Here is a 27233-nt window from a genome sequence, read left to right as displayed (position 1 = left end):
AGATTTCACTACTGTGGGTCCGTGATCTGTTGTCCAGAACCCTTGGAGCATGACACGAATCAGAAATCAGTGTTCCTACTACCAGCAGTGTCATGACCCCATTTTCAGACACTTTAATATTTCTGCAGCAAAATGTAGAAACAGTCAAACCAGATGAGATAAAGACCGTGAACAGCACCACATTGGTTGTCAAAATAGTTATGAAGAAGTTTGGGTTTGGGGAGCCTTTGGGATCTTGGAGTTTGAGATGAGGGGTTGTGGGCCAGCCTGGCCAGCCCCACGGCAGCTGTGCACTCTGTGAGCTGGAGCCAGCCTGTCAGCTTCTTGGGGCCTCAGTTTTGTCAGCCATCAGACGAGGACACTGAAGCACTCAATCCCAGGTTGCCTTTTGGCTCTGGAGTTCCGGTGACCATGGAAACCTGTCTGCTTTCCACTTTCAACCCTATTGTTGAATTGGTATCAAGTGGTACACTGACTAAAAGGAAGACACTGAGGTGGTTCTAATGGTCGGAAAATGTTACCCCTCAAGATTATCCCTTAATCTCAAAGTGCCCCCCTGTCTACCATTTATTGAGCACTTACATGCAAAAGCTTGGAATGATCTCGTATGATCCTCATAACAATCCTGTGAGGAGCTGTAAATCTTACCCCTTGTTACAGATGGAGAAACTTAAGGCACAGAGAGGCTGGGTACATTGTCCCAGGTCATAAAACTGGGGAAAGTGTCAGTGTTGGCCTTGACCCCAGCCTATGAGACCCCTGAGCCCCAAACTCTGGTCTCCACATGCCCTTCCTTTCTCCTTTTGACCCAGACTCTGGACATCAGCAGACAGCACTTACTTTAAAAAAATGGGGTCATAAATTCTCATGGCCGTGCTTTCTCTCGAAGCTTATACAACAACCAAATCACCGATGTCGGAGCCGGGTACATCGCCAGAATCCTGGATGAGTGCAAAGGCCTCACACACCTGAAGTAAGTGGGGTGGGTACAACGGGGTCTTCAGCAGCTTCTCTTGGTCACCTGTTGTTATTCAAGCAAAGAATAAATGTCCCCCTAGAGCTGCCTTCTGCTTGCCCCAGGGACATCTGTGTGGTGAACTGTGGGTGAGGCTCAGTTTGGAAGGGTGTGGGGAGATCCTGAGGGGAAAGCCCTACCGTGTTGTGGGGGGGAGCATGGCATTTCGATTTCATTAACTCCTGACAGGAGAAAGGTCACAACAGTCACCCTTTCTGGAGGTCTTTTTCCCCTGAGGAAGTTCTCATTATCTTAGTCCATCTTGCTTTTGTAACAAAATAACATTCCCAGGCGGCACTAGTGGTAAAGAACCCGCCTGCCAATGCAGGAGACAAGAGAGACGCAGGTTTGATCCCTGGGTTTGGAAGACCCCGTGCAGGAAGGCATGGCAGCCCCCTCCAGTATTCTTGCCTGGAGAATCTCATGGACAGGGGAACCTGGTGAGCTACAGACCACAGGGTGTCAAAGAGGCAGACACAATTGAGGCAACTTAGCATGCATGCATCATCACTGGGGATTTCTTTCTCGCAGTTCTGGGGGCTGGAGAGCCTAAGATTAATGTGCCAGAAGGTTAGGTGCCTGGTGAGGGCCCGATTCCTGGTTCTCAGATAGTGCCTTCTTGCTGTGTCCTCACGTGGTGGTGGAAGAGGGGGAGAGGGAGCATTCTTGGACTTCACTTGTAAGTCACTAATCCCATTTGTGAGGGCTGTGATGCATGGCCTTATCACTTCCCAAAGGCCCATCTCCTAGCATCCTAATATCTAGGGGTTAGGATTTCAACATATAGACTCTGGTGGGGTGAGAGAGACGAACGTTCAGGCCACAGCCATCTAGTTGCAGGCAACAGTTTGAACCTTGGCTGTGTCATAGGAAATGTCCTGCTAAAGATGTCAGAGCACCAGGCTTGCAGGAGCCCCTGGTGCAGCTCTGGTGATGGGACCCTACCCCTTGACCATTTGCAGTTGAAGTGGGAACCATCTAGTCTGCTGATGGAACGGAGTGATGCTCAGAGGTCATTTAAAGAATCTGAGGGAGAACTCGGATCCCTTAGTTTCCGCAGAGATTGTGTCTCCTGGAAAGGAATGCTGACTTACTTTCCTCAAAGCTTCAGGCCCCTTCCTGAGGGGAAGCCCAGGAAAGGCTGCTGTGGGTCCCAGGAGAAAGACCATCCATCCTAAGAGGGCCCCAGGGGACTCCGTGCCAAAGATGAGGGCGGCTGATGCTGGAGTGCCCTCACAGCTGGAGCTGATGTGTGCATGACTCTCTGCAGATTGGGAAAAAACAAAATAACAAGTGAAGGAGGAAAGAGTCTCGCTCTGGCTGTGAAGAACAGCAAATCCATCTTTGAAGTCGGGTGAGTAGAGGTGAACGCACGTGGGTGTTTGTATACGACCTGCTCTGTATACAGTAGTGCTTGCTGGCCTGTAATTTTCCTTTTTTTGTGATATTTTTGTCTGGTTTTGCTATCAAAACCAGATGGTGGCTTCACAGAATGAGTTTGGGAGTTTTGCTTCTTCTATAATATTTTGGAACAGTTTCAGAAGGATAGGTGTTTACTGTTCTCTAAATGTTTGGTATAATTTGCCTATGAAGCTATCAGGTCCTGGCCTTTTGCTTGCTCAGGGTTTTTCAGTGCTTGTAATTGGTCTGTTCATATTTTCCGTTTCTTCCTGGTTTAGTCTTGGGAGCTTGTACCTTTCTAACAATTTGTCCATTTCTTCTAGATTGTCCATTTTATTGGCATGTAGTTGCTCGCAGTAGTCTCTTATGATCCCTTGTATTTCTGTAGTGTTCATTGTATCTTCTTTTTCATTTCTAATTTTATTGATTTCAGCCCTCTCCCTTTATTTCTTGATGACTCTGGCTAAAGGTTTATCAATTTTGTTTATCTTTTCAAAGATAAACTAGCTTTTAGTTTCATTGACCTTTGCTATTTTGTCTTTGATTAATTTATTTCTGCTCTGATCTTTGTGATTTTTTTCCTGTCTACTAACTTTGGGCTTTGTTTGTTCTTTCTCTGGTGGCTTTAGGTGTAAGTTTAGGTTGTTTATTTGAGACTTTTCTAATTTCCTGAGGTAAGATTATGTTGCTATAAACTTCCTTCTTAGAACGACTTTTGCTGCATTCCGTAGGTTTTTGATTGTTGCGCTTTTTGTTTTCATTTGTCTGTGGGTATTTTTAAAATGTCCTCTTTGATTTCTTCAGTGGTCCATTGTTTTCTTGTAGCATATTGTTTGTTGCTATTTAGTCTCTAAGTTGTGTCCAGCTCTTTTGCTTCCCCGTGGACTGTAGCCCACCAAGCTTCTCTGGCTATGGGATTTCACAGGCAAGAACACTGGAGTGGGTTGCCATGTACTTCTCCAGGGGATCTTCCCAACCCAGGGATCAAACCATGGCTCTTGCATTGGCAGGCAGATTCTTAATCACTGAGCCACCTGGAAAGCCCAGCATATTGTTTAGCCTCCACATTTTGTGTTTTTTACAGCTATTTTCTTTAGGTGATTTCTAATCTCATAGCATTGTGGTTGGAAAAGATGCTTGACACGATTTCAGTTTCCTTAAATTTACTGAGGCTTGCATTATGGCCCAGCATGTGATCAATCCTGGAGAATGTTCCATGTGCACTTGAGAAGAATGTGTATCCTGCTGCTTCTGGATGGAATGCTCTATAAATTAAGTCCATCTGGTCTGTCATTTAAGGCCTATGTTTCCTTATTTTCTTTCTGGATGATCTGTCCATTGATGTAAATGGGATATTGGTAAAGAATCGGCCTGCAATGCAGGAGACCCTGGTTCAATTCCTGGGTCGGGAAGATCCCCTGGAGAAGGGAAAGGCTACCCACTCCAGTATTCTGGCCTAGAGAATTCCATGGACAGTCCATGGAGTCGCAAAGAGTTGGACACGACTGAGCCAGTTTCACTTTCACCATTATTGTGGTTCTGTTGGTTTCTCCTTTTCTGGCTGTTAGTATTTCCCTTATATATTATGGTGCTCCTATATTTTATTTTGGGCACATGTATATTTACAGTTGTTATATTTGCAGTGTCCTTCTTTGTTTCTTGTAACAGTTTTTAAAGCCTGTTTTGTCTGATAGGAGTATTGCTACTCCAGCTTTCTTTTGATGTGTATTTGCATGGAATACCTTTTTCCATCCCCTCACTTGCAGTCTGTATGTGTCCTAGATCTAAAATCGGTCCATTGTAGACTGTGTGTGTGTGTGTGTGTGTGTGTGTATGTATGTATGTATGTATGTGTGTCTTGTACCCCATTTAGCCAGTCTGTGTCTTTTGGTTGGGGCATTTAATCCATTCACATTTAAGGTAATTATCAATATATATATTTTAATTGCCATTTTGTTGTTTTGAATTTGTTTTTGTGGGTCTTTTTTCTTCCTCTTTTGTTCTCTTGTGACTTGATGACTAAGTGTAGTGTTGTGTTTGGATTCCTCTTTCTTTTTTGTGTATGTATCAATTATAGATTTTCAGTTTGGCATTACCATGAGGTTTTGATACAGAAGTCTGTATATAAGCAAGATTGTTTTAAGTTTCTGATCTCTTAATTTCAAATGCATTTCCAGTATTCTGCATTTATATTCTCCTCATGGTTGCTGGCTTTGAGGTCATATTTGTGTGTGGATGATATCCTACCTGTATGTTTGATTATACTGGTAAGCTTTTCCATTCATGATTTTCTTATTTCTAGTGTGGCCTTTTTTTTTCCCACCTAGAGAAGTTCCTTTAGCATTTGTTGTAGAGCTGCTTTAGTGATGATGAATTCTCTTAGCTTCTGCTTGTCTGTAAAGCTTTTGATTTCTCCATCAAATCTGAATGAGAGCCTTGCTGGGTAGAGCATTCTCAGTTGTAGGTTCTTCCCCTTAAATATATCACTGCAATCCCTTCTCGCCTGCAGAGAATCTCTGGGTGACTATTTCCTTCCCTGTATTAGGGAAATTTTCAGCTATTATCTCTTCACATGTGTTCTCGGGTCCTTTCTCTGTCTCTCCTCCTTCTGGGACCCCACAGTGCAGATGTTGTTGCATTGTATGTTATCCCAGAGGTCTCTTGGACTGTCCTCATTTCTTTTCATCCTTTTCTCTTTATTCCGTTCTGTGGCAGTCTTCATTTTGTCTAACTTTCTGTGACTGCAGTTTCTGTCCCACAGGCTGCAGGGCTACAGTTCCTTTTTCTTCTGCTGTCTGCCCCCTCATGGATGAAGCTGTCTGAGAGGCTTGTGCAGGCTTCCTGGAGGGTGAGACTAGTTCCCACCCACTGGTGGGTAGAGCTGGGTCTTGTCCCTGTGGCAGGCAGAGCTGTGTCAGGGGGTGTGTTTAGTGGGCAGCTGTATGGTCAGGAAGACTTTAGGCAGCCTGTCTGCTAATTGTGGGGCTGTGTTCCCACCTTGTTGGTTGGTGGCCCCAGGGTAACCCAGCACTAGAGCCTGCAGGCTATTTTGTGGGGCCAGATTTTGGTGAAAAAATGGCGGCCTCCAGGAAGGCTCATGCCAATGAGTACTCTCAAGAACTACCACCATCAGTGTCTTTGTCCCCACAGCAAGCCACAGCCACCCTGCCTTTGCAGGAGACTCTCCAATATGAGCAGGTAGGTCTGGCCTAGGCTCTTATGAGGTCACTGCTTTTCCCCTCGGTTGGTGTGTGTGCCCTCCAAGAGTGGAGTTTCTGTTTCCCCCAGTTCTGTGGAATTCTTGTGATCAAACCCCACTGGCTTTCAAAGGCAGATTCTCTGGGACCTCCTCCTCCCATTGCCAGACCCCCGGGCTGGGGAGCCTGATATGGGGCTCAGAACTTTCACTTTTGTGGGAGAACTTCTGTGATAAAAGTTTCCAGTTTGTGGGTCACTCACTTGGGAGGTATGGAGTTTGATTTTATCATGATTATGCCCCTCATACTGCCTTGTTGTGGCTTCTTTAAATGTAGGATATCTTTTTTGGTAGGTTCCACCATTTTTTGCTGATAGTTGTTCAGCACTTAGTTGTGATGTTGGTGTTCTCCTAAGAAGACGTGAGTTCACATCCTTCTAATCCACCATCTTGTCTCTGCCTCCCCTCTCTGGAGGCTTTTTTAATTCAATTTTTTATTGAAAATACATGTAACATAAAATTTACCATCTTAACCACTTTAAGCGTACAGTCTGATATACTTAAAATTAAGTATATTCATATAGTCATGCAACCATCATCATTATCCATTTCCAGAGCTCTCTTTATCTTGTAAAACAGAAACCCTATACCCATGAAACAGTAATTCCCCATTCTCCCCTCCCCCCAGCCCTTGGCAACCGCCTTTCTACTCTCTGTCCCTGTGCATTCAGCTACTGTAGGCAGTCATATAAGTGGAATCATACAGTATTTGTGCTTTTGTGACTGGCTTGTTTTACTTAGCATTAGGTTCTCAAGGTTTATCCATGTTGTAGCATGTATCAGACTTTACTTCTTTTTTAAGTCCGTTTAATACTCCATTCTATGTACATACCACATTTTGTTTATCCATTAATGTCAGTGGACACTTGGGTTATTTCTACCTTTTAGTTCTTTTGAATAATGCTGCGGGTGTACATATATCTCTTTGAAGCCCTGATTTCAATTCTTCTGGGTATATACCCAGAAGTGGAACTGCTAGACCACATGGCAATTCTATTTTTACTTTTCTGAAGAACTGCCATATTGCTTTCTACAGCACCTGTAGTATTTTACATTTCTACTAACAGTGCAAAAGGGTTCCAATTTCTCCACATCCTCACCAACACTTGTTATTTCCTGGTGTTTAGATAGTAACCATTCATATGGGTGTGAGGTGATACCTCATTGTGGTTTTAACTCAGGAAACTATTTAAAGCTTTTCATAGTTACAATTTCCCCCTGACTTTAAAAGAAACGTAGATAATTTTATTTGTAAACTATGGAAAATATGAGAAGTATAATAGAGATCTTCTTCTCAAAAACAATTGTTATCTGCCCTAGATGTCAGGTAAGCTTTCTTGAGCTCTCTCATGCAATGGATGCCCTCTCTACACTGTTTTAATATTGTCGACGTCAAACTATCTGTACAGAATTTTACTCTGCCTTTCTTCACTGACTCTCATGTCATGAGTAGTTTTCCACTTTATTAAAAGTTTGATCCTTTGCAGTTATATTCACACACTTTTTATGCAAAATGCTGAAAATTCTCATTCTGGGGTTTTACAAGCCGTACTGCCAGAGACATCAGGCCACTTGCCTGGTGAGAGCATGCAGCTGAGGCAGCTTTGGTTGTGTTGTGGTGGGCCCAGCAGACTTGCTTTCTGTAGACAGTGACCCTCAGCCTTTTAGAAATAGCTGACTCATAGGCTCAGCACTGTCCTGGGTGCTTTGCATGTATTAACTCACTTCATCCTCACAACTCTATGAGGAAATGCTCTTATTCCTGCTTTCAGATGAGGAGACTAAGACCTAAGCGATTATACACCACCCGTGCACGAATAGGTGGGGGAGAGGGTGCGGGGGGCAGGGCCAGGTTGGGAACCCAGTGTCTTACCATACAGACCCTTGATTTAGCCAGATTCTCTTAAGGTTTTCTGCTGTGGAGAAGGGAATACAGTTTGTCATTGCAACTCCCCACCCAAACTACAACAATCTGAACAGCATGGTTTGGTCATGTCCTCTTTACATACCAGGAAAATTGCTGAGTAAGTTTCTCAGTGTGTTTCTTGATATTTGCTTTATGTAAGACTGACTATGCTTTCAGGAACACATGTCACCCCTGTTCAGGGTCAAATGGATATTGGGACCTGGCACCCCCCCCCCAACCGAGGCCTTCCTTTCAAGCTCTTGTCAACCTGTATATCCTGTGGGTGACATTTCAGGGACGGTCGTGAGCTTAGGCTTTGACTGACAGCTCTCCAAAAACTCAGGGGACAGACTTGGTTTCTAATTGTGTCTGACTTATGTTCCCAAGGCTTCTACTGGTTTTGTTCCTCCAGAGCAGCTCACTAAGGGGCTGGTGGAAGGATTCATCTCCAGGCCACAGCTCCAGAGATGGAGCAGAGACATCTGCCTGTGAGATTACACGCCATCTCCTGTGGCCACGAGCAGAAAATAAGGGGATGAGCATGAGGTAACTTTTACTGTCTCGCCTCTGCCCTCAGGATGTGGGGCAATCAAATCGGTGATGAAGGAGCAAAGGCCTTCGCAGAGGCTCTGAGGAACCACCCCAGCTTGACCAACCTGAGGTAACTGCTGCTTTCTGAGACCCAGTGTCTTGAGACCCAACCTGCTCACCCGGCGCACCTCGTTTCACCAGGGGAGGAACCAAGGGGAAGAGGTGGCTGGCTTTCCTAACAGGGAAGGTATTTGTGTGTGTGGTTTTACCTTATCTTTTTAAGAACATTTTTATTGACATAGAAGATAGGCATACAGTAAAGGACATCCTGGTGAAGTTTTCAGCTCCGTAATGTGACGTGTGCCCACACCCATTGTATCAGACATGGGACGCTGCCAGCTCCTTGGCAGTCTGCATGTGCCCCTTGAGGGTTGGGGAGGAATTCTTCAGTCCAAATAAAACTGAAAGGGACACTGGGCAGCTTATTTCTGCCCCTTCTTCATTCTCAGGATGGTGCTGGGACAAGAGGGGACCTTTCATCTCTGTAAACAGACTTGGTCCTTCCCGGCCCTCCTTTAGACCTCCGGCTGAATCCCTGAGACCTGGCTGTCTCTTGATTGCCTGTGTTCTTGCTGTCACTTACAGAGAGTCTCCTGTGGTAGGGGCAGTAGCAGAGTTCCTTCCCTATGAGAACAGAGATTTCCCTAGGCCTCACTGCTGTAAGGTCTCAGCATCCAAAGCAGAGCTGGCCAAGCCTCTTCAGCCTGCTGTTTGCACTGTGGCCAGATATGGCCCATGTTTCATTTCCCTTCTGGCCTGTTCTCATGGTCTGAACCTGGGCTCTGAAGCAACAAACTCGAGCGGCTGCTGGCACAGCTGAGCACTTCTGCTGCTTGCTTTGAGTCAGCCCAGGCAGGGGCCACCTCCTGGCAAGTCTTCCCAGCTGCTTTAGTTGCTGAGTGTGTTAGCCTCTCAGTTGCGTCCGACTCTTTGTGACCCCATGGACTGTAGCCTGCCAGGCTCCTCTGTCCATGGAATTCTCCAGGCAAGAAAATTGGAGTGGGTTGCCATACCTTCCTCCAGGGGATCTTCCCCACCTAGGTATTGAACCTGGTTCTCCCACATTTCAGGCAAATTCTTTACCATTAAGCTACCAGGCCAAAGGCAAATGTAGACATGTTTTTAGTAACCTTCTCCAAATGTTTTTCCTTCCTAGTCTTGCATTCAACGGCATCTCTACAGAAGGAGGAAAGAGCCTCGCGTGGGCCCTGCAGCAGAATGCATCTCTGAGAATATTCTGGTAATAACCAGAGTCATTTGGAAAGGTTGGGTATTAGGGATTTTTCCAAAGACTGTGCACAGCCTAGAATCTTAACTGAAAGGCTGCCTCTGAATTGAGAAGGCTCTGGGCTGCGCTTAGTCGCTCAGTCACGTCCAACTCCTTGCGACCCCGTGGGCTGTAGTCCACCAGGCTCCTCTGTCTATGGGATTTTCCAGGCAAGAATACTGGAGTGGGTTGCCATGCCCTCCCCCAGGGTATCTTCCCAACCCAGGATCAAACCCACATTAAAGGCAGATTCTTTACCATCTGAGTCACCAGGGAAGCCTGAAAATTGAAAAGGCCCTAGGCCTTTCCTCAAAGGAAAGTCTATAATTTAATTTCCTCCTGGAGAAGATGATAGTCATTCCCAGAAGCACAGACAAGAACAGGATGGGTGGAGAGGGCCCTCGGAGCCTGAGTTTGAGACCTTAGCTTTCTGGGCCACTGCGGGCCTCAGGTAAATCAGAAGGCTAGCCATTCTAACTGTCAGGATATCTCTGGAACACCCCCAGATATGCCTTGAAGGGTCCAACTTTCGCATTCTTGTTTCAATGTTCTCCCTTCTTCCTCTTACACTGCCTTTCTCCCATGCAGCCTCCTGCTTCCCCAGCTAGTCACATCAGGAGTTGACCTTCATGCTCTGGCTCACCTGTCCTCACTCCTCTCTGCATTCCAGGGCCACTAATTAATGAATGTTACCTTCTGAAAGTGCTCCTTTTTTTTTTTTTTTTGGTTCTTCTCTCTTTTTTTGGCCATTTACTATATTTTTATTTTACTGTATTTTACTTACTTGCCTGTATCATAAATTGCTTCCAGGTGAGGAAGTTATATTACATGTCTCCATATCCTCCTCATGAGATATTGGCTAAATCAGTTAATGTAAATGTCATCATTGTGAGAATTCTGACACTAGACCTGCTGCCCAGTAAGCTCATTTCCCTTTTCTCTTCAAAAAAATCTCTTAAAAGATTTTGGAAAGTAAAAAAACATACTTTTTGAGAAAAAAAATATGACACTGAAGTCTGGAAAGTAGGAAGTGAAAGTACCTCCCCTTTCATGTTTCCTAAATATAATCTTCTATTTCTAGCATTTGAATGTATATTCAAATAAATACCCCTTTTCTTACAAAATAGAATTTAGCAAGTGGCTTAAAAAGCATCTCAGCCATATATTGTAGATATTTTATATGTCCTTTGATGTCAGGGTTTCTCAGTCTCAACACTGTTGACATTTTGGTCCAGATATTTCTTTTCTGTTGAGAGGCTGTCCTGTGCATTGTAAGATATTCAGCAGAATCCCTGGTCTTTGCCCATTAGATACTCTGTAGTGACCCCTAATTGTGACAATCAAAATTGTCTCCAGACATTGGCAAGTGTCTCTGGATGGAAACTCACCCCAGTTGAGACTCACCGCTCTAGGTGGATAATAATGTCAATGCCCAGAATCTCCTGAATACTGACCATAAATACATCATACTGTCTTTTTCGTACGGTAACTCATTCTCACAACCATGCAAGGAGGGTTGTACCATTACTGTTAACATTTACTGATGGGAAAACTCAGGCCCAGAGAAGTTCAACCACCGGCTGTGGTCACCCTGCTAGTAAGCGATTCCCAGCTGGCCTGTCTGACTCAGTGTCTTAAGTGCTATGCTCTTCAGCCTCTTTCTTCCTCCTACCTCAGTCTCTCTCAAGGCTGCACACTCACAACTTATTTCTCCAGCTGCCTCTATTGATACTGAAATTTGTTCACGTCTTACCTTATGACCAAAAAAGACTGCAATCAATACTGCATCTATAGAAACCTGTGTGTAATGTCTTTGCACACCATAGGTCAATTTCTAGAAGTCTAATTATTGGTCCAAAGTGAAACACATTTAAAATTTGAACCAGTTCAGTTCAGTCGCTCAGTCATGTCCGACTCTTTGCAACCCCATGAACTGCAGCACGCCAGGCCTCCCTGTCCATCACCAACTCCCAGAGTTCACACAAACTCATGTCCATCGAGTCGGTGATGCCATCCAGCCATCTCATCCTCTGTCATCCCCTTCTCCTCCTGCCCCCAATCCCTCCCAGCATCAGAGTCTTTTCCAATGAGTCAACTCTTCGCATGAGGTGGCCAAAGTACTGGAGCTTCAGCTTTAGCATCAGTCCTTCCAATGAACACCCAGGACTGATCTCCTTTAGAATGGACTGGTTGGATCTCCTTGCAGTCCAAGGGACTTGCGAGAGTCTTTTCTAACACAGCAGTTCAAAAGCATCAATTCTTCGGTGCTCAGCTTTCTTCACAGTCCAACTCTCGCATCCATACATGACCACTGGGAAAACCATAGCCTTGACTAGACGGACCTTTGTTGGCAAAGTAATATCTCTGCTTTTCAATATGCTATCTAGGTTGGTCATAACTTTTCTTCCAAGGAGTAAGCGTCTTTTAATTTCATGGCTGAAATCACCATCTGCAGTGATTTTGGAGCCCAAAAAATAGTGTCTGACACTGTTTCCACTGTTTCCCCATCTACTTCCCATGAAGTGATGGGACCAGATGCCATGATCTTAGTTTTCTCAATGTTGAGCTCTAAGCCAACTTTTTTACTCTCTTCTCTCACTTTCATCAAGAGGCTTTTTAGTTCCTCTTCACTTTCTGCCATAAGGATGGTGTCATCTGCATATGAGGTTATTCATATTTCTCCCAGCAATCTTGATTCCAGCTCATGCTTCTTCCAGCCCAGCATTGCTCATGATGTACTCTGCATATAAGTTAAATAAGCAGGGTGACAATATACAGCCTTGATGTACTCCTTTTCCTATTTGGAACCAGTCTGTTGTTCCATGTCCAGTTCTAACTGTTGCTTCCTGACCTGCAAACAGGTTTCTCAAGAGGCAGGTCAGGTGGTCTGGTATTCCCATCTCTTTCAGAGTTTTCCATGGTTTATTGTGATCCACACAGTCAAAGGCTTTGGCATAGTCAATAAAGCAGAAATAGATGTTTTTCTGGAACTCTCTTGCTGTTTCGATGATCCAGCAGATGTTGGCAAGTTGATCTCTGGTTCCTCTGCCTTTTCTAAAACCAGCTTGAACATGTGGAATTTCACGGTTCACGTATTGCTGAAGCCTGGCTTGCAGAATTTTGAGCATTACTTTACTAGCATGTGAGAGGAGTGTAATTCTGCAGTAGTTTGAGCCTTCTTTGGCATTGTCTTTCTTTGGGATTGGAATGAAAACTGACCTTTTCCAGCCCTGTGGCCACTGCTGAGTTTTCCAAATTTGTTGGCACATTGAGTGCAGCACTTTCACAGCATCATCTTTTAGGATTTGAAATAGCTCAACTGGAATTCCACCTCCTCTAGCTTTGTTTGTAGTGATGCTTTCTAAGGCCCACTTGACTTCACATTCCAGGGTGTCTGGCTCTAGGTGAGTGATCACACCATCATGATTATCTGAGTTGTGAAGGTCTTTTTTGTACAGTGCTTTTGTGTATTCTTGCCACCTCTTCTCAATATCTTCTGCTTCTGTTAGGTCCATACCATTTCTGTCCTTTAGCAAGCCCATCTTTGCATGAAATGTTCCCTTGGTATCTCTAATTTTCTTGAAGAAATCTCTAGTCTTTCCTTGGATGCAATCTCAAAATGCAATCTCATGACAGAATGATCTCTGTTCATTTCCAAGGCAAACCATTCAGTATCACAGCAATCCAAGTCTATATGCCCCAGCCAGTAACACTGAAGAGGCTGAAGTTGAACAGTTCTATGAAGATATCCAAGACCTTTTAGAACTAACACCCAGAGAAGATGTCCTTTTCATTATAGGGGACTGGAATGCAAAAAATATGGATAGACACTACCAAATTGCCCTTCAAGGAATGATTTTTAATTTTTTCTTCTGTTTTGTTCTCCTTCCTTTATTTATTCTTTCATCCACTGGCACAACAGGGTTTAATCCTCTTTACAACCAGGAGCGTCTCGACCTCTGTGCTTTACCCAGGTCACTTTCTGCTTTTATGAACAACTGAGAGACTACTGGAACTTTCGGTCACAGAACTTGGGTCCTTCACAACTGGCTAAGTGATGATCACCTTTTAACATGCATTTGTCAGGCTTTTCTAGGTCTTCATCAGACTGAATTTAGTAACAGACTGTCATGGGTGTTCAAGGGATCTTAAAGGCTGCAGGAGACCAGAGAAGCAAGCATTGGTCCCTCGCTTTCTGTGGGCCCCTGTCCTCTGTGAAATCCGAGAGCTTAGCAAGGATAGAGGGGAGTATGGGCTCCCCGACAACAGCAGGGCTAAGAAGTAGGAGCTTGGGTGAAGGATTTGCACTAGAAATGAACCTCCATTTATTGTCTTTGGGGCTCAAAGGCTGGGTTTGGAGCCTGGCTGTTTGCTGAGTTCTCAGCAAGTGATTAGCAGCATAAGCTGGAGACGCCTGGGCCAGGAACACAATGAAGAAAGGGTACCAGGTAGGACTGACTGCCCTGAGTCCACTCTTCCTTTTTCTTACAGGCTCACCAAAAATGAACTTGATGATGAAGTGGCAGAGAGCTTTGCAGAGATGTTGAAAGTCAACCAGACATTGAAACATTTATGGTAATTCAGATTTCAGCACTGTGCTTTAAAAAAAAAAAAAAAACTTTGACATAAAATTAACATACCATAAAAGTCACTCTTTTGAAGTATACAGTTCAGTGATTTTTAGCATATTTATAGGTTGTGCAGCCAGTACTACTCTCTAACTCTAGAACATTTAACCGCCTCCCCTATTCCCCCCAAACCTGTATGCATTAAGCAATCACCCCCCCTCCATCCTTCTTCTCTCTTGGTTCCTGCATACGTGCTAAGTCCCCTCAGTCGTATCCGACTTTGTGACTCAATGGACTGTTGTACCCCAACAGGCTCCTCTGTCCGTGGGATTTAGCATCTACTAATTTTATTTTCAGTCTCTGGATTTGCCTTTTCTGGGCATTGCATAGAGATGCAGTCGTACAATATGGGGCCTTTTGTTTCTGTGTTATTTCAGTAGCATAAGTTTTCAAGCTTCATCCACACTGTGGCATGTATCGGTACTCCATTGCTTTTTATGGCTGAATATTCCGTTGTATGGATGGATAGTCCACGTTTTGTTTGTCCATTCATCAGTTGGTGGACATTTGGATTGTTTCTACTTTATGACTGTTATGAATAATGCTACTGTGAACATTCGTGCATGTTTGTATAACCACGTGTTTTCTTTTGGGTATATACTTAGGAATAGAATTTCAGGGTTATATGGTTATTTTGTTAACTGATAAACTGTTTTCCAAAGTGATTATGCTATTTACGTTCTCACCAGTCATGTATGAGGGTCACCATTTCTTCACGTCCTCAGCAACACAGGTCTTCTGGGGTCATACTATCCTAGAGGATATGAAGTGCTGTCTCATCGTGGTTTTGACTTGCATTTTCCTGACACTAACAATGTTGGATGTCTTTTCATGTGCATATTGGCCATTTGTATACCTTCTTTGGAGAACTGGCTCCACATTCTTTGTTCGTTTGTAAACTGGGTTGTGCTGTGGTAAGCTGGTTCAGTCGTGTCCGACTCTTTGCTGTAGCCCACCAGGCTCCTCTGTTGATGGGGATTCTCCAGGCAAGAATTCTGGAATGGGTTGCCGAGCCCTCCTCCAGGGGTTCTTCCCCACCCAGGGATCACACTCCTCATCTCTTCTGTCTCCTGCATTGGCAGCTGGGTTCTTTACCCCTAGTGCCGCCTGGGAAGCCCTAAGCTGGGTTATGTGCCTTTTAATTGCTGAGTCGTTAGGATTCTTTAAATATTCCAGGTGCGAGACATTTACTAGATAGATGATTTGCAAATATTTCCTCCCTTTCTGTAGAGTTTTTCAATTTTGCAAATATTTCTTTTCAGTTTCTTCACAGTGACCTTTGAAGCACCAAAGTTTTTAATTTTGATGAAGTCCAATGTATATTTTCTTTAGTTGCTTGTGCTGTAGGTGTCTTACTAAGAAATCATTGCCTAATGTAAGGTCACAAAGATTTCTTTTAAGTGTCACAGTTTTGCTCTTACATTTAGGTCCTTGATCCATTTGGAGTTCGTTTCTGTGTATGGTATGAGATTTGGGGTCCAGCTTTATTTTATTGCATCTAGATAATCGGTTGTGCCAGCACCACGTGTTGAAGACTCTTCCCTTTTGAATGGCCCTGACACTTTTGTCAAATCAGTAGACCATAAATGTGTGAGTTTATTTCTGGACTTTCTATTCTGGTTGAACCATATGTTTATCCTTATGCCAGGACTGTACTGTCCTGCTTATTGTAACTTTGTAATAAGTTTTTGAAACCAGGAAGTGTGTGTTTCCAACTTTGTTCTTCTTAATATTGTTTTGACTATTCCAGGACCCTTGCATTTCCACGTGAATCTTAGATCATCATGTCAGTTTCTCTCTCTCTCTCTATATATATATGTATAAACCCAGTGTGTTACTTCTACATCTGAATTTTAGATCATGTCAGTTTATATATATGTGTGTGTGTGTGTGTGTGTGTGTGTGTAAACCCAGTGTGTTACTTCTACATCTGAATTTTAGATCATGTCAGTTTATATATATGTGTGTGTGTGTGTGTGTGTGTGTGTGTAAACCCAGTGTGTTACTTCTACATCTGAATTTTAGATCATGTCAGTTTATATATATGTGTGTGTGTGTGTGTGTGTGTGTGTGTGTGTGTGAACCCAGTGTGTTACTTTTACATGTTTTTTTTTTTTTCCCTTTTCTTTCTGACCCATAGACTTTCTTTTATGCCCTTCCCTAGGTGTCAGGCCAGCCTCCCCAGGGAGAACACAGTTAGGAGAGGGCTAGAGAGTGAGTCTTCACTCTTTGTGTGAGCACAGATCACACTGGCCAGGGTGAAAGTAGCCAGTGGGCCTGAGCACTGCCAGGCTTTTTAACCTCTCCTCCTACCCAGCCTCTTGCCAGGTCTAGGCTGCAAGCAGCTTAGCCTACCTCCAGCAAGGCGTAGGTGGTGCCAGTGGTCGCAACCATGGAAGGGATCATTAAGAAATAGCAGAATTTAACTAAATGCAGAACTCTGTGCCCACTTCCAGGTTCTATTTTTGCTCCTTTTGCAAAAAGTCCAAGTCACACTGTGGTCATGCTTACCAGAAAGTCACCACCTCTGCCCCAAGACCAGGGCCCCCAGTTTGTGGGAGATGGGGCAACAATCACTGGGTCCTGGCTACAGCATGGCTGCCTATCCCTGTGTGCTTGGGCAGGAATGGTGACAAGAACTTGCACTGGGCACTGTAATAGAGACTGAGAACTACTTCCTACCCATCCTCCTATTGAAACTAACACACTCAGGGTTGTGGGGTTCTCTTACAGTTACTCTCATGTTATAGGTCAGGCAACCGAAGAACAGAGAGCTTCTTCAAGGATCTATAGCTGGAAGGTGGGGAGTAGGTGTAATTGTATATGAGGAGAACTTTTAACCATGCTATACTGCTTCCTTCTAAGGGATTGGCTTAATTTCTGAAATCTCATCGTGATGGTAATACAGGCCTTCATCTTCCTCATGCAGCTGCCTTCTTGGATCAGTGCCCCAAATTTCTAAAGGTCAAGTGTATTTGCAGCCTTTATCTACAAAAAGCCAGAGCAGAGGAGTGAACCTGTGATGATTAAAAAAAAAAAAAAGTAGACATATCACTGACTTGGGCTGCATTTTTTTTCCTGGGTGGGCTAGAAGCACAGCCTCCCAGGGGAGCAATTCAGGAATTGTTCAGGCTTCTCAGCTCTATCTGAAACCTTCGTTTCATTGAGTCACTGTTACCCAACATAATGGGGTATACTCCTAGAGGCCCCAATATGGATGCTTTTCCATTGGGACTCATGACTAGTTCTCCGTCCCTCCCTCTCAGATGTTGGATAGGACATGGCACCATTTTGGAAGCCTTTTCCCCATCAAAGAAGAGAATGCCTAGCTCTTTAAAAATACTTGACTTTAAAAGCTGCCTTGCCTTTCTCCAGCCACCTGGAAGGAGATATCAGACTGCCTGTTCCCAGATAACGTTCCTTAGAATTTGTTGTTCAGACTGGTAGTCTCGAAACAATGAAAAGTGCCAAGCACACATGCATATATATGTAGTAAAAGTACCTGCATGTGAATATACAGATCTATTATGCTCATGCTAAAAATATACAGAAAGGTTAAACATTAAAACATTTATTGATGTATAATTTGCATATGAATGCAATGTTTAATTTCTGCTGTACAGCACAGTAACTCAGTTATATATTTTTTAAAAATTAAGTTTTTACTGAATTTGTTATAATATTGCTTCTCTTGTTTATGTTCTGGGTTTTTGGCCACAAGGCATTTGGATTTTTAGCTCCCCAACCAGGGTTCAAATCTGCATCCCTTTCACTGGAAGGCAAAGTCTTAACTCACTGGACTGCCAGGGAAGCTCCCTGCATGTTGTTTTTCATGTTCTTTTCCATTATGGTTTATCACAGGATTGTGACTATAGTTCCCGTGTTATATAGTAGGACCTTGCTGTTTATCCATCCTCTATATAATAATTTGCATCTACGAATCCCAAATCCCCGATCCTTCCCTCCCCACCCTTCCTCCTCATTGCCAGCCACAAAGTCTGTTCGCCATATGTGTTTTGTAGTCTGTATTTGTTTTGCAGTCTATTTTGTAGATAGGTTCATTTGTGTAATATTTTAGATTCCACATATAACTGCTGTCATATGGTATTTGTCCTTCTCTGCTTAGTGTGATATTCTTAATGCTGAGCAATAGTTAGTTCAGTGTATATATGTGTGTGTGTGTATACCACATCTTCTGTATCGTCTGATGGCTATTTAGATTGTTTCCATGTGTTGGCTAGTGTATATAGTGCTGTACGAACATAGGAGCACATATGTCTTTTAAAATTAGTTTTATCTGGATATATGCCCAGGAGTGGGATTGTTGGATCTTATGGCAACTCTATTTTTTAGTTTTTTTAAGGAACCTCCAAACCGATTTCAATAGTGGCTGCACCAGTTTTCATTCCCACCAACAGCGTAGGAGGATCCCCTTTTCTTCAAATCCCCTCCAGTATTTATTATTTTTAGACTTTTTAATGATGGCCATTCTGACTGGTAGGAAGTGGTCCCTCATTGTGGTTTTGATTTTCACCTCTCCAATAATTATAGATTTTTCATGTACCTGTTGGCCATATGTATGTCTTCTTTAGAGAAATGCCTATTTAGGTCTTCTGCCCATCAGAAAAGTTAAACATTTTAAAACATGTCGTTTATTCTCCTGAGTCTGATCTAGACAATCTTTGCTAGACTGAAAGTTAAATGGATTCAGTTCTTCCTGACCCTCTCTCTCATTCCATCATACCCTTCTAACCCCCTAATGACGTGGACAGAGTTCATCCAGTATGACTTGATACAAAAGGTATGTTTTTCTTACAGGCTTATCCAGAACCAGATCACAGCCAAGGGGATTGCCCAGTTGGCAGAAGCATTACAGAAGAACACTGGCATAATGGAGATTTGGTAAGACTGCGCTACCACTTTTTGTAGCGGTAACAACAGTGATTATTTACTTAGCACCACTGACTATGTGCTATGCACAATGTAAGGCAATGTGCATTTATTTCTCATCTTTCCAACAATCTGTAAAGTAGGTAGTACTGTTTCCATTTCACAGATGAAGAAACTGAGGCCCAGACCCAGGTCACACCTAAGAGGAGAAACTGAAATTCAAGGCTGTGACTTCATAGTTAGGACTCTTCTGCAGTCCCCCTGTCCTAGATTGTACAGGGGCAGACAGACTGAGAATTGATTCCCACTGAGAGATGGCCTGGAGTCTGAAGCACATTCTTTTCCTCTCTGGGCTTCCAGGCTGTATTTGAGCTGACTGTACTCTTTTCGAACTTCCTGTTTCTCTTCTGAGGACTCGCTTATGCCAGCAGAAGGAAAGCCCATGGCCTGCCTTACTGCAATGTTGAGCCCCATTCCATTTCTTGTGCCTCCCACGGGACACATACAGCACCCCCCCTTCCCCCACAGGTAGGACTGGGCTACATTCAAGGGGGTGAGGGAATGTGTGTGTCCCACTAGTAACAGAAAGAGCCCTGACTGCCTCAGTACTGATGTAACTGAGTTGAGAACAGAGGGCCCCTGTGTCCTTGAACCCGGACCCACCAAGAGCTCTGGAATTTGCTCTCTGCCCCAGGCCTGGCCTGAGATAGCCCAGCAGAGTGTGAGGCTCAGACCAACATGGAAAGCCTGGCAGGGGCCAGAGCCGGGTTCCCCTGGAGGGCAGAGACCACAGGAGTTCATGCTCTATCCAGGGTCCTGAGGTCCATGGAGCAGCCTTGCCATGACCCAAACCCTCAGTGCAGGGGGTAGTTACTCATTAACTATAGTGCTTTCTTCGTACTGGGGAGAAGAATTTCATAGCCCCAAAACTATAAGTCAAGGTACAGCTTTCTCCCTGACCTTGGCTGCTAGAACGGCGTTTTTTAAACTTTACTTTAGAACTCCTTAGAGGATCACAAATTGGTTTGGTAGGTTGTAACTAGCATTATTTAAAGAATGAAATGGAGTAGAACACCAGAATGCTGTGTGCACACTATGAGATATTTCATAAATCTAATTTCAGATGTGGGTGTGGATGTATAGATGTGTACCAGCATAGACGCTGGTTCACAATGTAAAATGTTCTTATTTGGAGGTATACCAAAAAAACATTTGAAAACATTATGCTTGAGAAGAGAGCCCAGGCTCCAAACAGATTGATGGAGGGGCTATGGCATGTCGTCTTCAAAGCCAAGCCTACTCAGCCAGGAATCCTTTCCTAGAAGCACCCCATTTGCTGCTGACTCTGTTGTGAGAGGACAGGGGACCAGGCTGAAGGACAGCTGGCCTCCACTCTGCTCAGTGACTGGTTTAAGGACATGCAGCTGCTTTAATTCTGACTAGCTTGAAATGGCCCACCAAAGACCATTGTTCCTACACAAAGAACTATTTGTATAGGACTCAGTATCAGTCTTTAAGGCAATGCTGTGTACAACCTGAACGAGGCCTTGGTGTCAGGAAGGATTAGAAAAGAGGACGTCTCGGGCGCTGGCCCAGGAGTATCTTCAGCCCCTGGCTCATCCCAGAAGTCTCACTTCATGGGCTTCCAGGGCTGGGGTCAGGCTCTGCCCAGCGTCACCACTGGCAGAGATTACCTTGGGCCAGCTCCTTGGACTCTTTGTAATGACATTTATGTCTGCCTCATCCCTGTTCAAAAAGAACTTGAGATATGAAGTCCCTCCTTGAGTTATGCCTTCAAAGACAGAAATGAGCAGTATTCAATGACCCAATGTCATAAATTATAGCACTTAACCACACTCTGTTGCAAGAGCCTCCTGTGAGGCTGTCTCCTCCAGACTGTGAGCTCCTTGAGGGTAGGGCCTGTGTCAGGGTCACTGCAGAGTCCCCAGGGAAAGCACAGCATCTTAATTTCTTGAATAATGAATGTGAGTGCCAGGTGCTGTGGCGATTCCAAGAATCCAGCGGTGAGCAAGATGGAGCTGTCTCATGGGTTTACATCCAGTGAGGAAGACAAAGGAAAAAATTATTCAAGTAATTATTTAATGACAATCATGATGAGTGCTGGAGAGGGGAAGGCTGAGACAGGAACCTGATACAAAGGAGGTTTCACGGAAGGTCTCCTGAAGGAAGTGGCGTTTAAAGTAAGCCATGAAGGACGAATAGGAGATGATCAGCTGAGGTGGGAAGACAGTGTTCCAGGAAGGAGAATGTCATGTGCAAAAGTTCTGAGGCGTGAAGGAACATGGTACCTTTGAAGAACAGTGTGGAAGAAGGGCCACAGGAGGTGGAGGTGATAGGGTGGAGACTAGACCCTGAAAGATCTATGGGCCCTGTTGGATATTTTTGGTATTTATCCTAAAAGCAATAGTAAGTCATTGAAGGGTTTCAAGCAAAGAGGGATGTGCTCAGAGCCACACTGTTTTTTTTTTTAAAAAAAAAAAAAAAACCACCCTGGCTCCTGTAGGAAAGTGGACTGGGAAAGGCCGCAGAGGCCACGTCAAGGGACAGTTAGCAGGACAGCACAGTGAGGCAGAGAAGAGGTGATAGGTACTCAGATCAGGACGGTGGGGGGAACATGTGGAGAGATTCCAAGAGCCATGCTAGGGATATTTAGGAAACAAAACTTTGTGACAGAATATGAAGGTGGGGAAGGTGGTAAGGTTAACCTCCAGGTTACTAATTTGCACAACTGGAGGAAGAGTGGTGCCATTCACAGAGCTAGGGCACCCTGGGGAGAGGTGCCCACTATGAGTACCTGGGAGGCATCCAGATGAAAACGTCAAGTAGGTAAGAGGCTCCGGAGTAGGGAGGTCTTGCCCAGGTCACTGACATACAGATGAGGCCAGGGATAGATGAGGTTCTTCTGGGGGAAGAGGGCTGGGCCCCAAGCCTGGAGGAAATCCATTATTTAGAGGCTATATGGAGGAGAATATAAAAAAGAAGATGGAATGATCAGATGTAAATATCAGAGACTGTAAATATCAAGCCAAGAAACAGATGGTAGTGTTTCGAGGAGGAGGAAGAAATGCCTGTGAAGATCAAGAAAGATAAGACCTGAAAAATGTCATTTAAATTCAGTTTTATAGAGGCTATTGGTGACCTCAGACCCATTCCATGGAGTGATGGTAGCTCCATGAAGGGATTTTTTTAAATTGGATTATAATTGCTTTACAATGTTGTTAGTTTCCCTTACAACAGCATGGATCAGCTGTGTGTATACATCTCTCCTCCTCGGGCGCCCCTCTAGGCCGTCACAGGGCGCTGAGATGAGCAGCTCCCCGTGGCGGTCTGTTTTACATGGGCGTGCATATATGTCCATGCCACTCTCTCAATCTGTCCTGGCCTCTCCTTCCCTCACTGTGTCCACAAGTCAGTTCTCCATGTCTGCACCTCTATTCCTGCCCTGCAAATAGGTTCACCAGTACTGTTTTTCTAGATTCCATATATATACATTAATATATTTTTCTGACTTACTTCACTCTGTATGACAGACTCTAGGTTCATCCACATTGACCCAGTTTTGTTCCTTTTTGTGTTTGAGTAATATTTCATTGTATAGGTACACCACATCTTTATCCATTGTCTGTCCATGGACATTTAGGCTATTTTAAGTAGTGCTCCAGTGAATACTGGAGCACATGTATCTTTTTGAATTGTTTTCTCAGAGTATATGCCTAGGTGTAGGATTACTGGGTCCTATGATAGTTTTTCGGAGAAGGCGATGGCACCCCACTCCAGTACTCGAGCCTGGTGGGCTGCAGTCCATGGGGTCACGAAGAGTCGGACACAACTGAGCGACTTCACTTTCACTTTTACGCACTGGAGAAGGAAATGGCACCCCACTCCAGTGTTCTTGTCTGGAGAATCCCAGGGACGGGGGAGCCTGGTGGGCTGCTGTCTACGGGGTCGCACAGAGTCGGACATGACTGAAGTGACTTAGCAGCTTAGCAGCATCATAGTTTTTAGTTTTTTAAGGAACCTCCATACTGTTCTCCATAGTAGTTGTAGCAATTTAGATTCCCATCAGCAGTGCAGGAGGGTTCCCTTTTCTCCACATCCTCTCCAGCATTTATTATTTGTGGATTTGTTTTGATGATGGACGTTCTGACTGGTGTGAGGTGATACCTCACTGGAGTTTTGATTTGCATTTCTCTAATAATGAGTGATGCTGAGCATCTTTTCACGTGTGTGTTGGCCATCTGGAAAGGATTAATATCAAACAAGTCATCGAGATGGCCGAGTAAGAGGATGTTGAGCTCACCTCCCCCCAGATACATCCAAGTGTAGAACAAGTCTCATGGAAAACTGGAAACTGGCAGGAGAACGCCTATATGACCAAGGCTCCAAGAAAGATTCCCATGTAATCAGGTAGGCTGGGTAAGAAAAAGAATCAGGTGAGGATGGCACCCCACGGAAAGGACTAAGAGGAAAAGGAAGCCTGGGAAGTGAGCGGGTTGAACCACAGACTGGGTGTCCCAGTCCTGGGCTCCTGTGCAGAGGAGACAAGCCCCATTGGCTGCTTGGAGAACCAGTGTGACAGAAAGGCTGGCGCGCCTAGGCTCCGCTTGGGAGGAGTGTGGGTGCTTGCTTGCCACCAGACAGGGCAGAAAGGTCTGCCCGAGTGGCTGCCACCTCACTGTGCTCCCAAAGCTGCGCTGAGCAAACACCCCAGGCCCACTCACTCCACACCACAGATTGGCACTGGATCTAGAGAAGCCAAGTCCTGGCAGAAGACCTGATCTAAGGACACAGACATGGCCCCCAGGAGCCTGCTGAACAGCACTAACAAAGCAGCCCAGCTGTCTGATGGCAACACAGCCACTTCAGCCCTAATGCCATGACCCCCACTGCTAGCCAAGCAGATGCTCCAGCCTCTCCATGCCACGACCTGGCATGACCACAATGGGAAGAAACATGACCTTGGGCTCCATGTGAGCCGCCTACACAGGTGGTGCATCAGACCTCTGTAAATGCACAAGCCCCAGTGCAGGGAGGAGGGAAAACATACACTTACAGGGAGCAGAGCCAACTCTCTAGCCCAAAGCTCAGGGCATTTGCTCCAGCAGCTCCGGAGCAGCACCGGCCCTGTGTGATGGTCACTGAGCAGAAAGGAGGTCCCACATCACATCCTGTGCAGGTTCTAGCTCTTTTAGTTCCAGCCATACTCCATCAAGGTGATGGTGGCCAGCACACCCTGAAGAAGACATGGCTGGCATCCACCATCAAATCCAGTCCTCACACCAAAGACACTGGGCACACACAGTCTACACAGGGACACTCACATAAAAACACCTCTCCATGACCACAACAGATTACTTTTCTCGCTCTCAGTGAATTTAGGTGAAACAGTTAAGGAAAAAGCAGAGGAACTACTCCCAGTTGAAAGAGCAAGAGAAGCCCCCTGGAAAAAATAATGAAATAGAGGTAATTGGTCTTTTTGGTAACTTTTATTACCAAAAAGCTGGTAGTAAAAATGCTAACTGAATAAAGAAAGGAAACTGATCTAACAAAAACTATAAAAAAGATCTAATCAAAAATTCAATTTCTGAGACAAAACTCACTGTAAAAGCAATAGCAGACTAAAGGACACAAATCCAAATGATCTGAAAGAAAAAATAATGGAAGTCAATCGACACAGCAGACAAAGAGAATGGAAAATGAAAGCAACACATGAGGCCCATGGGGTGATATAGAGTGTGCCAGTGTCTGCTGCGTAAGGATTCCAGAAGGAGAAGGGGGAATAGAACACGTATTTGAAGGAATTATGGCTGAAAACTTCCCAGACCTAAAGAAAGGAACGACCATCCAGGAACAGGAAGCACACAAGGTCCCAAACAAGATGAACCCAAACAGAACCACAGCAAGACACACCGTAACTAAATGGCAAAGGTCAAAGAATTCTGAAGGCAGCAAGAGAAAAACAGTCCTTTACAAGGGAGTCCCCATCAGGCTATCAGCTGACTTCTCTGCAGAAACCTGGCATGCCAGAGGAAGCATTAATAGCATGATATATTCAAAGTCCTGAAATGGAAAAATATCAACCTAGGATATTTAATCCCAGGAAGATTATCATTTAGAATATAAGAATTTCTCAGAAAAGCAAAAAGCAAATTAAATGGAAAAGAATCTATAGGAAAGGGAAAATGCCAATAGGAGAAGCAAATATATATTGAGGATTGAAGATCACTTAAACCAGTACATGGATTAAAAGTGAAAAAATTGTAAAAATGACTATAACTACACTAAACAATAAAGGGGTAAGCAGGGAGATATAAAATATGACATTAGGAATTAAAAATGTAGCTCTAAGGCAAAATGAATAAAAGCAAAAATAAACAAATGGGACCTGATTAAACTTAAAAGCTTTTACATAGCAAAGGAAACCCCTGAAAAAATGAAAAGACAACCTGCAGAATGGGATAAAATATTTGCAAATGATGAAATTGACAAGGGGTTAATGTCCAAAATATACAAACAGCTCATACAACTCAATATCAAAAGAACAGCCCAATTAGAAAACGGGTAGAAGACCTGAATAGACGTTTTTCCAAAGACGATTTACAGATTCCCAACAGGCACATGAAAAGGTGCTCAACATTACTAATTACTAGAAAATGCAAATCTAAACCCAATGAGGTATCACTTTACACCTGTCAGAATGGACACCATCAAAGTCTACAAATAAATTCTGGAGAGGATATAGAGAAATTGGAACCCTCGTACACTGTTGGTGGGAATGTAAATTGGTGCAGCCACTATGGAAAACAATGTGGAGGATTCTTAAACTAACAGTAGAACTACCATGTGATCCAGCAATTGCGCCCCGGGGTATATATCCAGAAAAAGATAAAACACTAATCTGAAAAGATATATGTACCCCAGTGTTCACAGCAGCACTGTTTACAATAGCCAGGACATGGAAGCAACCCAGGTGTTCATCAACAGATGACTGGATGAATATGTGATAAACATACACTTATATGTATATGTACATATATATGTACACACACATGCACAATGGAATATTACTCAGCCATAAAAAGAATGAAATACTGCTATTTATAAAGTGGATGGACCCAGAGAATATTTTGCTAAATAAGCCACAGAAAGAAAAAGTATTATATCAGGTAAATGTGGAATCTAAAAAATAACATACATGCCTGTATATAGGCAAAACAGAAACAGACTCACAAATATAGAAAATGAACTCGTGGTTACCCTCCAAAAGGGTGAGGAACAAATCAGGGGTATGAGATTGACATATATACAAATTATTATAAAATAATAAGAATATACTGTGTAGCACAGGAAATTACACCCATTATCTTGTAATAACCTGTAATAAAAAATAATGTTCAGAAATACTGAGTCACCATGCTATACACCTAAAATTAACACAATACTGTAAATCAACTATACTTCAGTTTTAAAAAAGAAAAAAGTGTTTGAATTTCAGGGTTGTGTGAAGCATGAGAGTGTGTTAGGAACACATGTTGGGAAGGTGTATACAGTAGTCCCTCACTTACTTGTGTTCTTTTTCTCCAACAGCTTAAATGGAAACTTGATAAAGCCCGAGGAGGCCAAGGTCTTTGAAGATGAGAAGCGGATTGTCTGTTTCTGAGGGGATATTTTCTCATGGGTGGGTCTTGGCCCTGGGGGCAACTCAGTGCAGTCGCCTGGCTTGGATGGTGGCATCCAGGGTCTGCTAAGGTGGGACTTCTAGGAATCCAGCCTTCATGATGCAGATCAAGTGGGATCTGGCAGAGATCCCTCCAACTGGCAGAGGCCCCGAGTAGTTGTTACAATTCTGCAGGAAAAAGCATGAGCCATTTTAGTGACTGTAAACTTTCTATAAAGAGATGTTAATGCACAGCCGTGATTATTTAAATCTGCACCTAGAGGAGTGAGACTCAGAGCTCATACGAACGCCTGCCCAAAGGCTAGGGGGAGCGAGTCAGTCACCGCCGTGCTCACTGGAGAGCTGATGACATGGTGCACAGTTGGTACCATGTTTCTTGGGGGGCAAAGGTGCTCAACAAAGGAAAGTATTTCACCTGAAATATTGTCTTCCTCCTCAGTGCCTCCCCAAGTGTTGATACTATTCCCACCTCACTATAGACACTGAGGGGGGGCAGTGTGGGGGTTTGACTCCTCCAAGGCTCTGTAGGGATTTGGTGCCAAAGGAAGGACCCACATGGGCTTTTGTCTTAGTCCTGGAG

At 44.1% G+C, this 27233-nt stretch overlaps 1 protein-coding gene and 1 long non-coding RNA gene across 7 annotated transcripts in view; one reads left to right on the top strand and one right to left on the bottom strand.

The window, feature by feature from the left end:
* The window catches only part of NOD1 (nucleotide binding oligomerization domain containing 1), a 91806-nt gene extending 64922 nt beyond the window's left edge, over positions 1-26884 (top strand). For 5 of the 6 annotated variants that reach the window (XM_018047107.1, XM_005679252.3, XM_005679254.3 and 2 more), the window contains 7 exons: positions 890-973; positions 2286-2369; positions 8156-8239; positions 9326-9409; positions 13928-14011; positions 18883-18966; positions 26563-26884. In XM_018047107.1, coding sequence (XP_017902596.1) covers positions 890-973; positions 2286-2369; positions 8156-8239; positions 9326-9409; positions 13928-14011; positions 18883-18966; positions 26563-26635 — 577 coding nt within the window. In that variant the 3' untranslated portion in view covers positions 26636-26884. Of the gene's footprint in view, positions 1-812; positions 974-2285; positions 2370-8155; positions 8240-9325; positions 9410-13927; positions 14012-18882; positions 18967-26562 lie in introns of those variants that run through there. The other variant, XM_013963362.2, reaches the window with a different exon arrangement.
* Positions 21450-26619, bottom strand: LOC108635850. Its single transcript, XR_001917971.1, has 2 exons — positions 26541-26619; positions 21450-21929 (listed from the first exon to the last, which is right to left on the bottom strand). It is a non-coding gene; the product is annotated as an uncharacterized LOC108635850 (long non-coding RNA).

This window comes from Capra hircus, chromosome 4, assembly GCF_001704415.2.
Source record: "Capra hircus breed San Clemente chromosome 4, ASM170441v1, whole genome shotgun sequence".
In the NCBI taxonomy this organism is placed as follows: Eukaryota; Metazoa; Chordata; class Mammalia; order Artiodactyla; family Bovidae; genus Capra; species Capra hircus.
The sequence above is the reverse complement of the archived record's forward strand: the minus strand, read 5'-3'. Positions and strand labels throughout refer to the sequence as shown.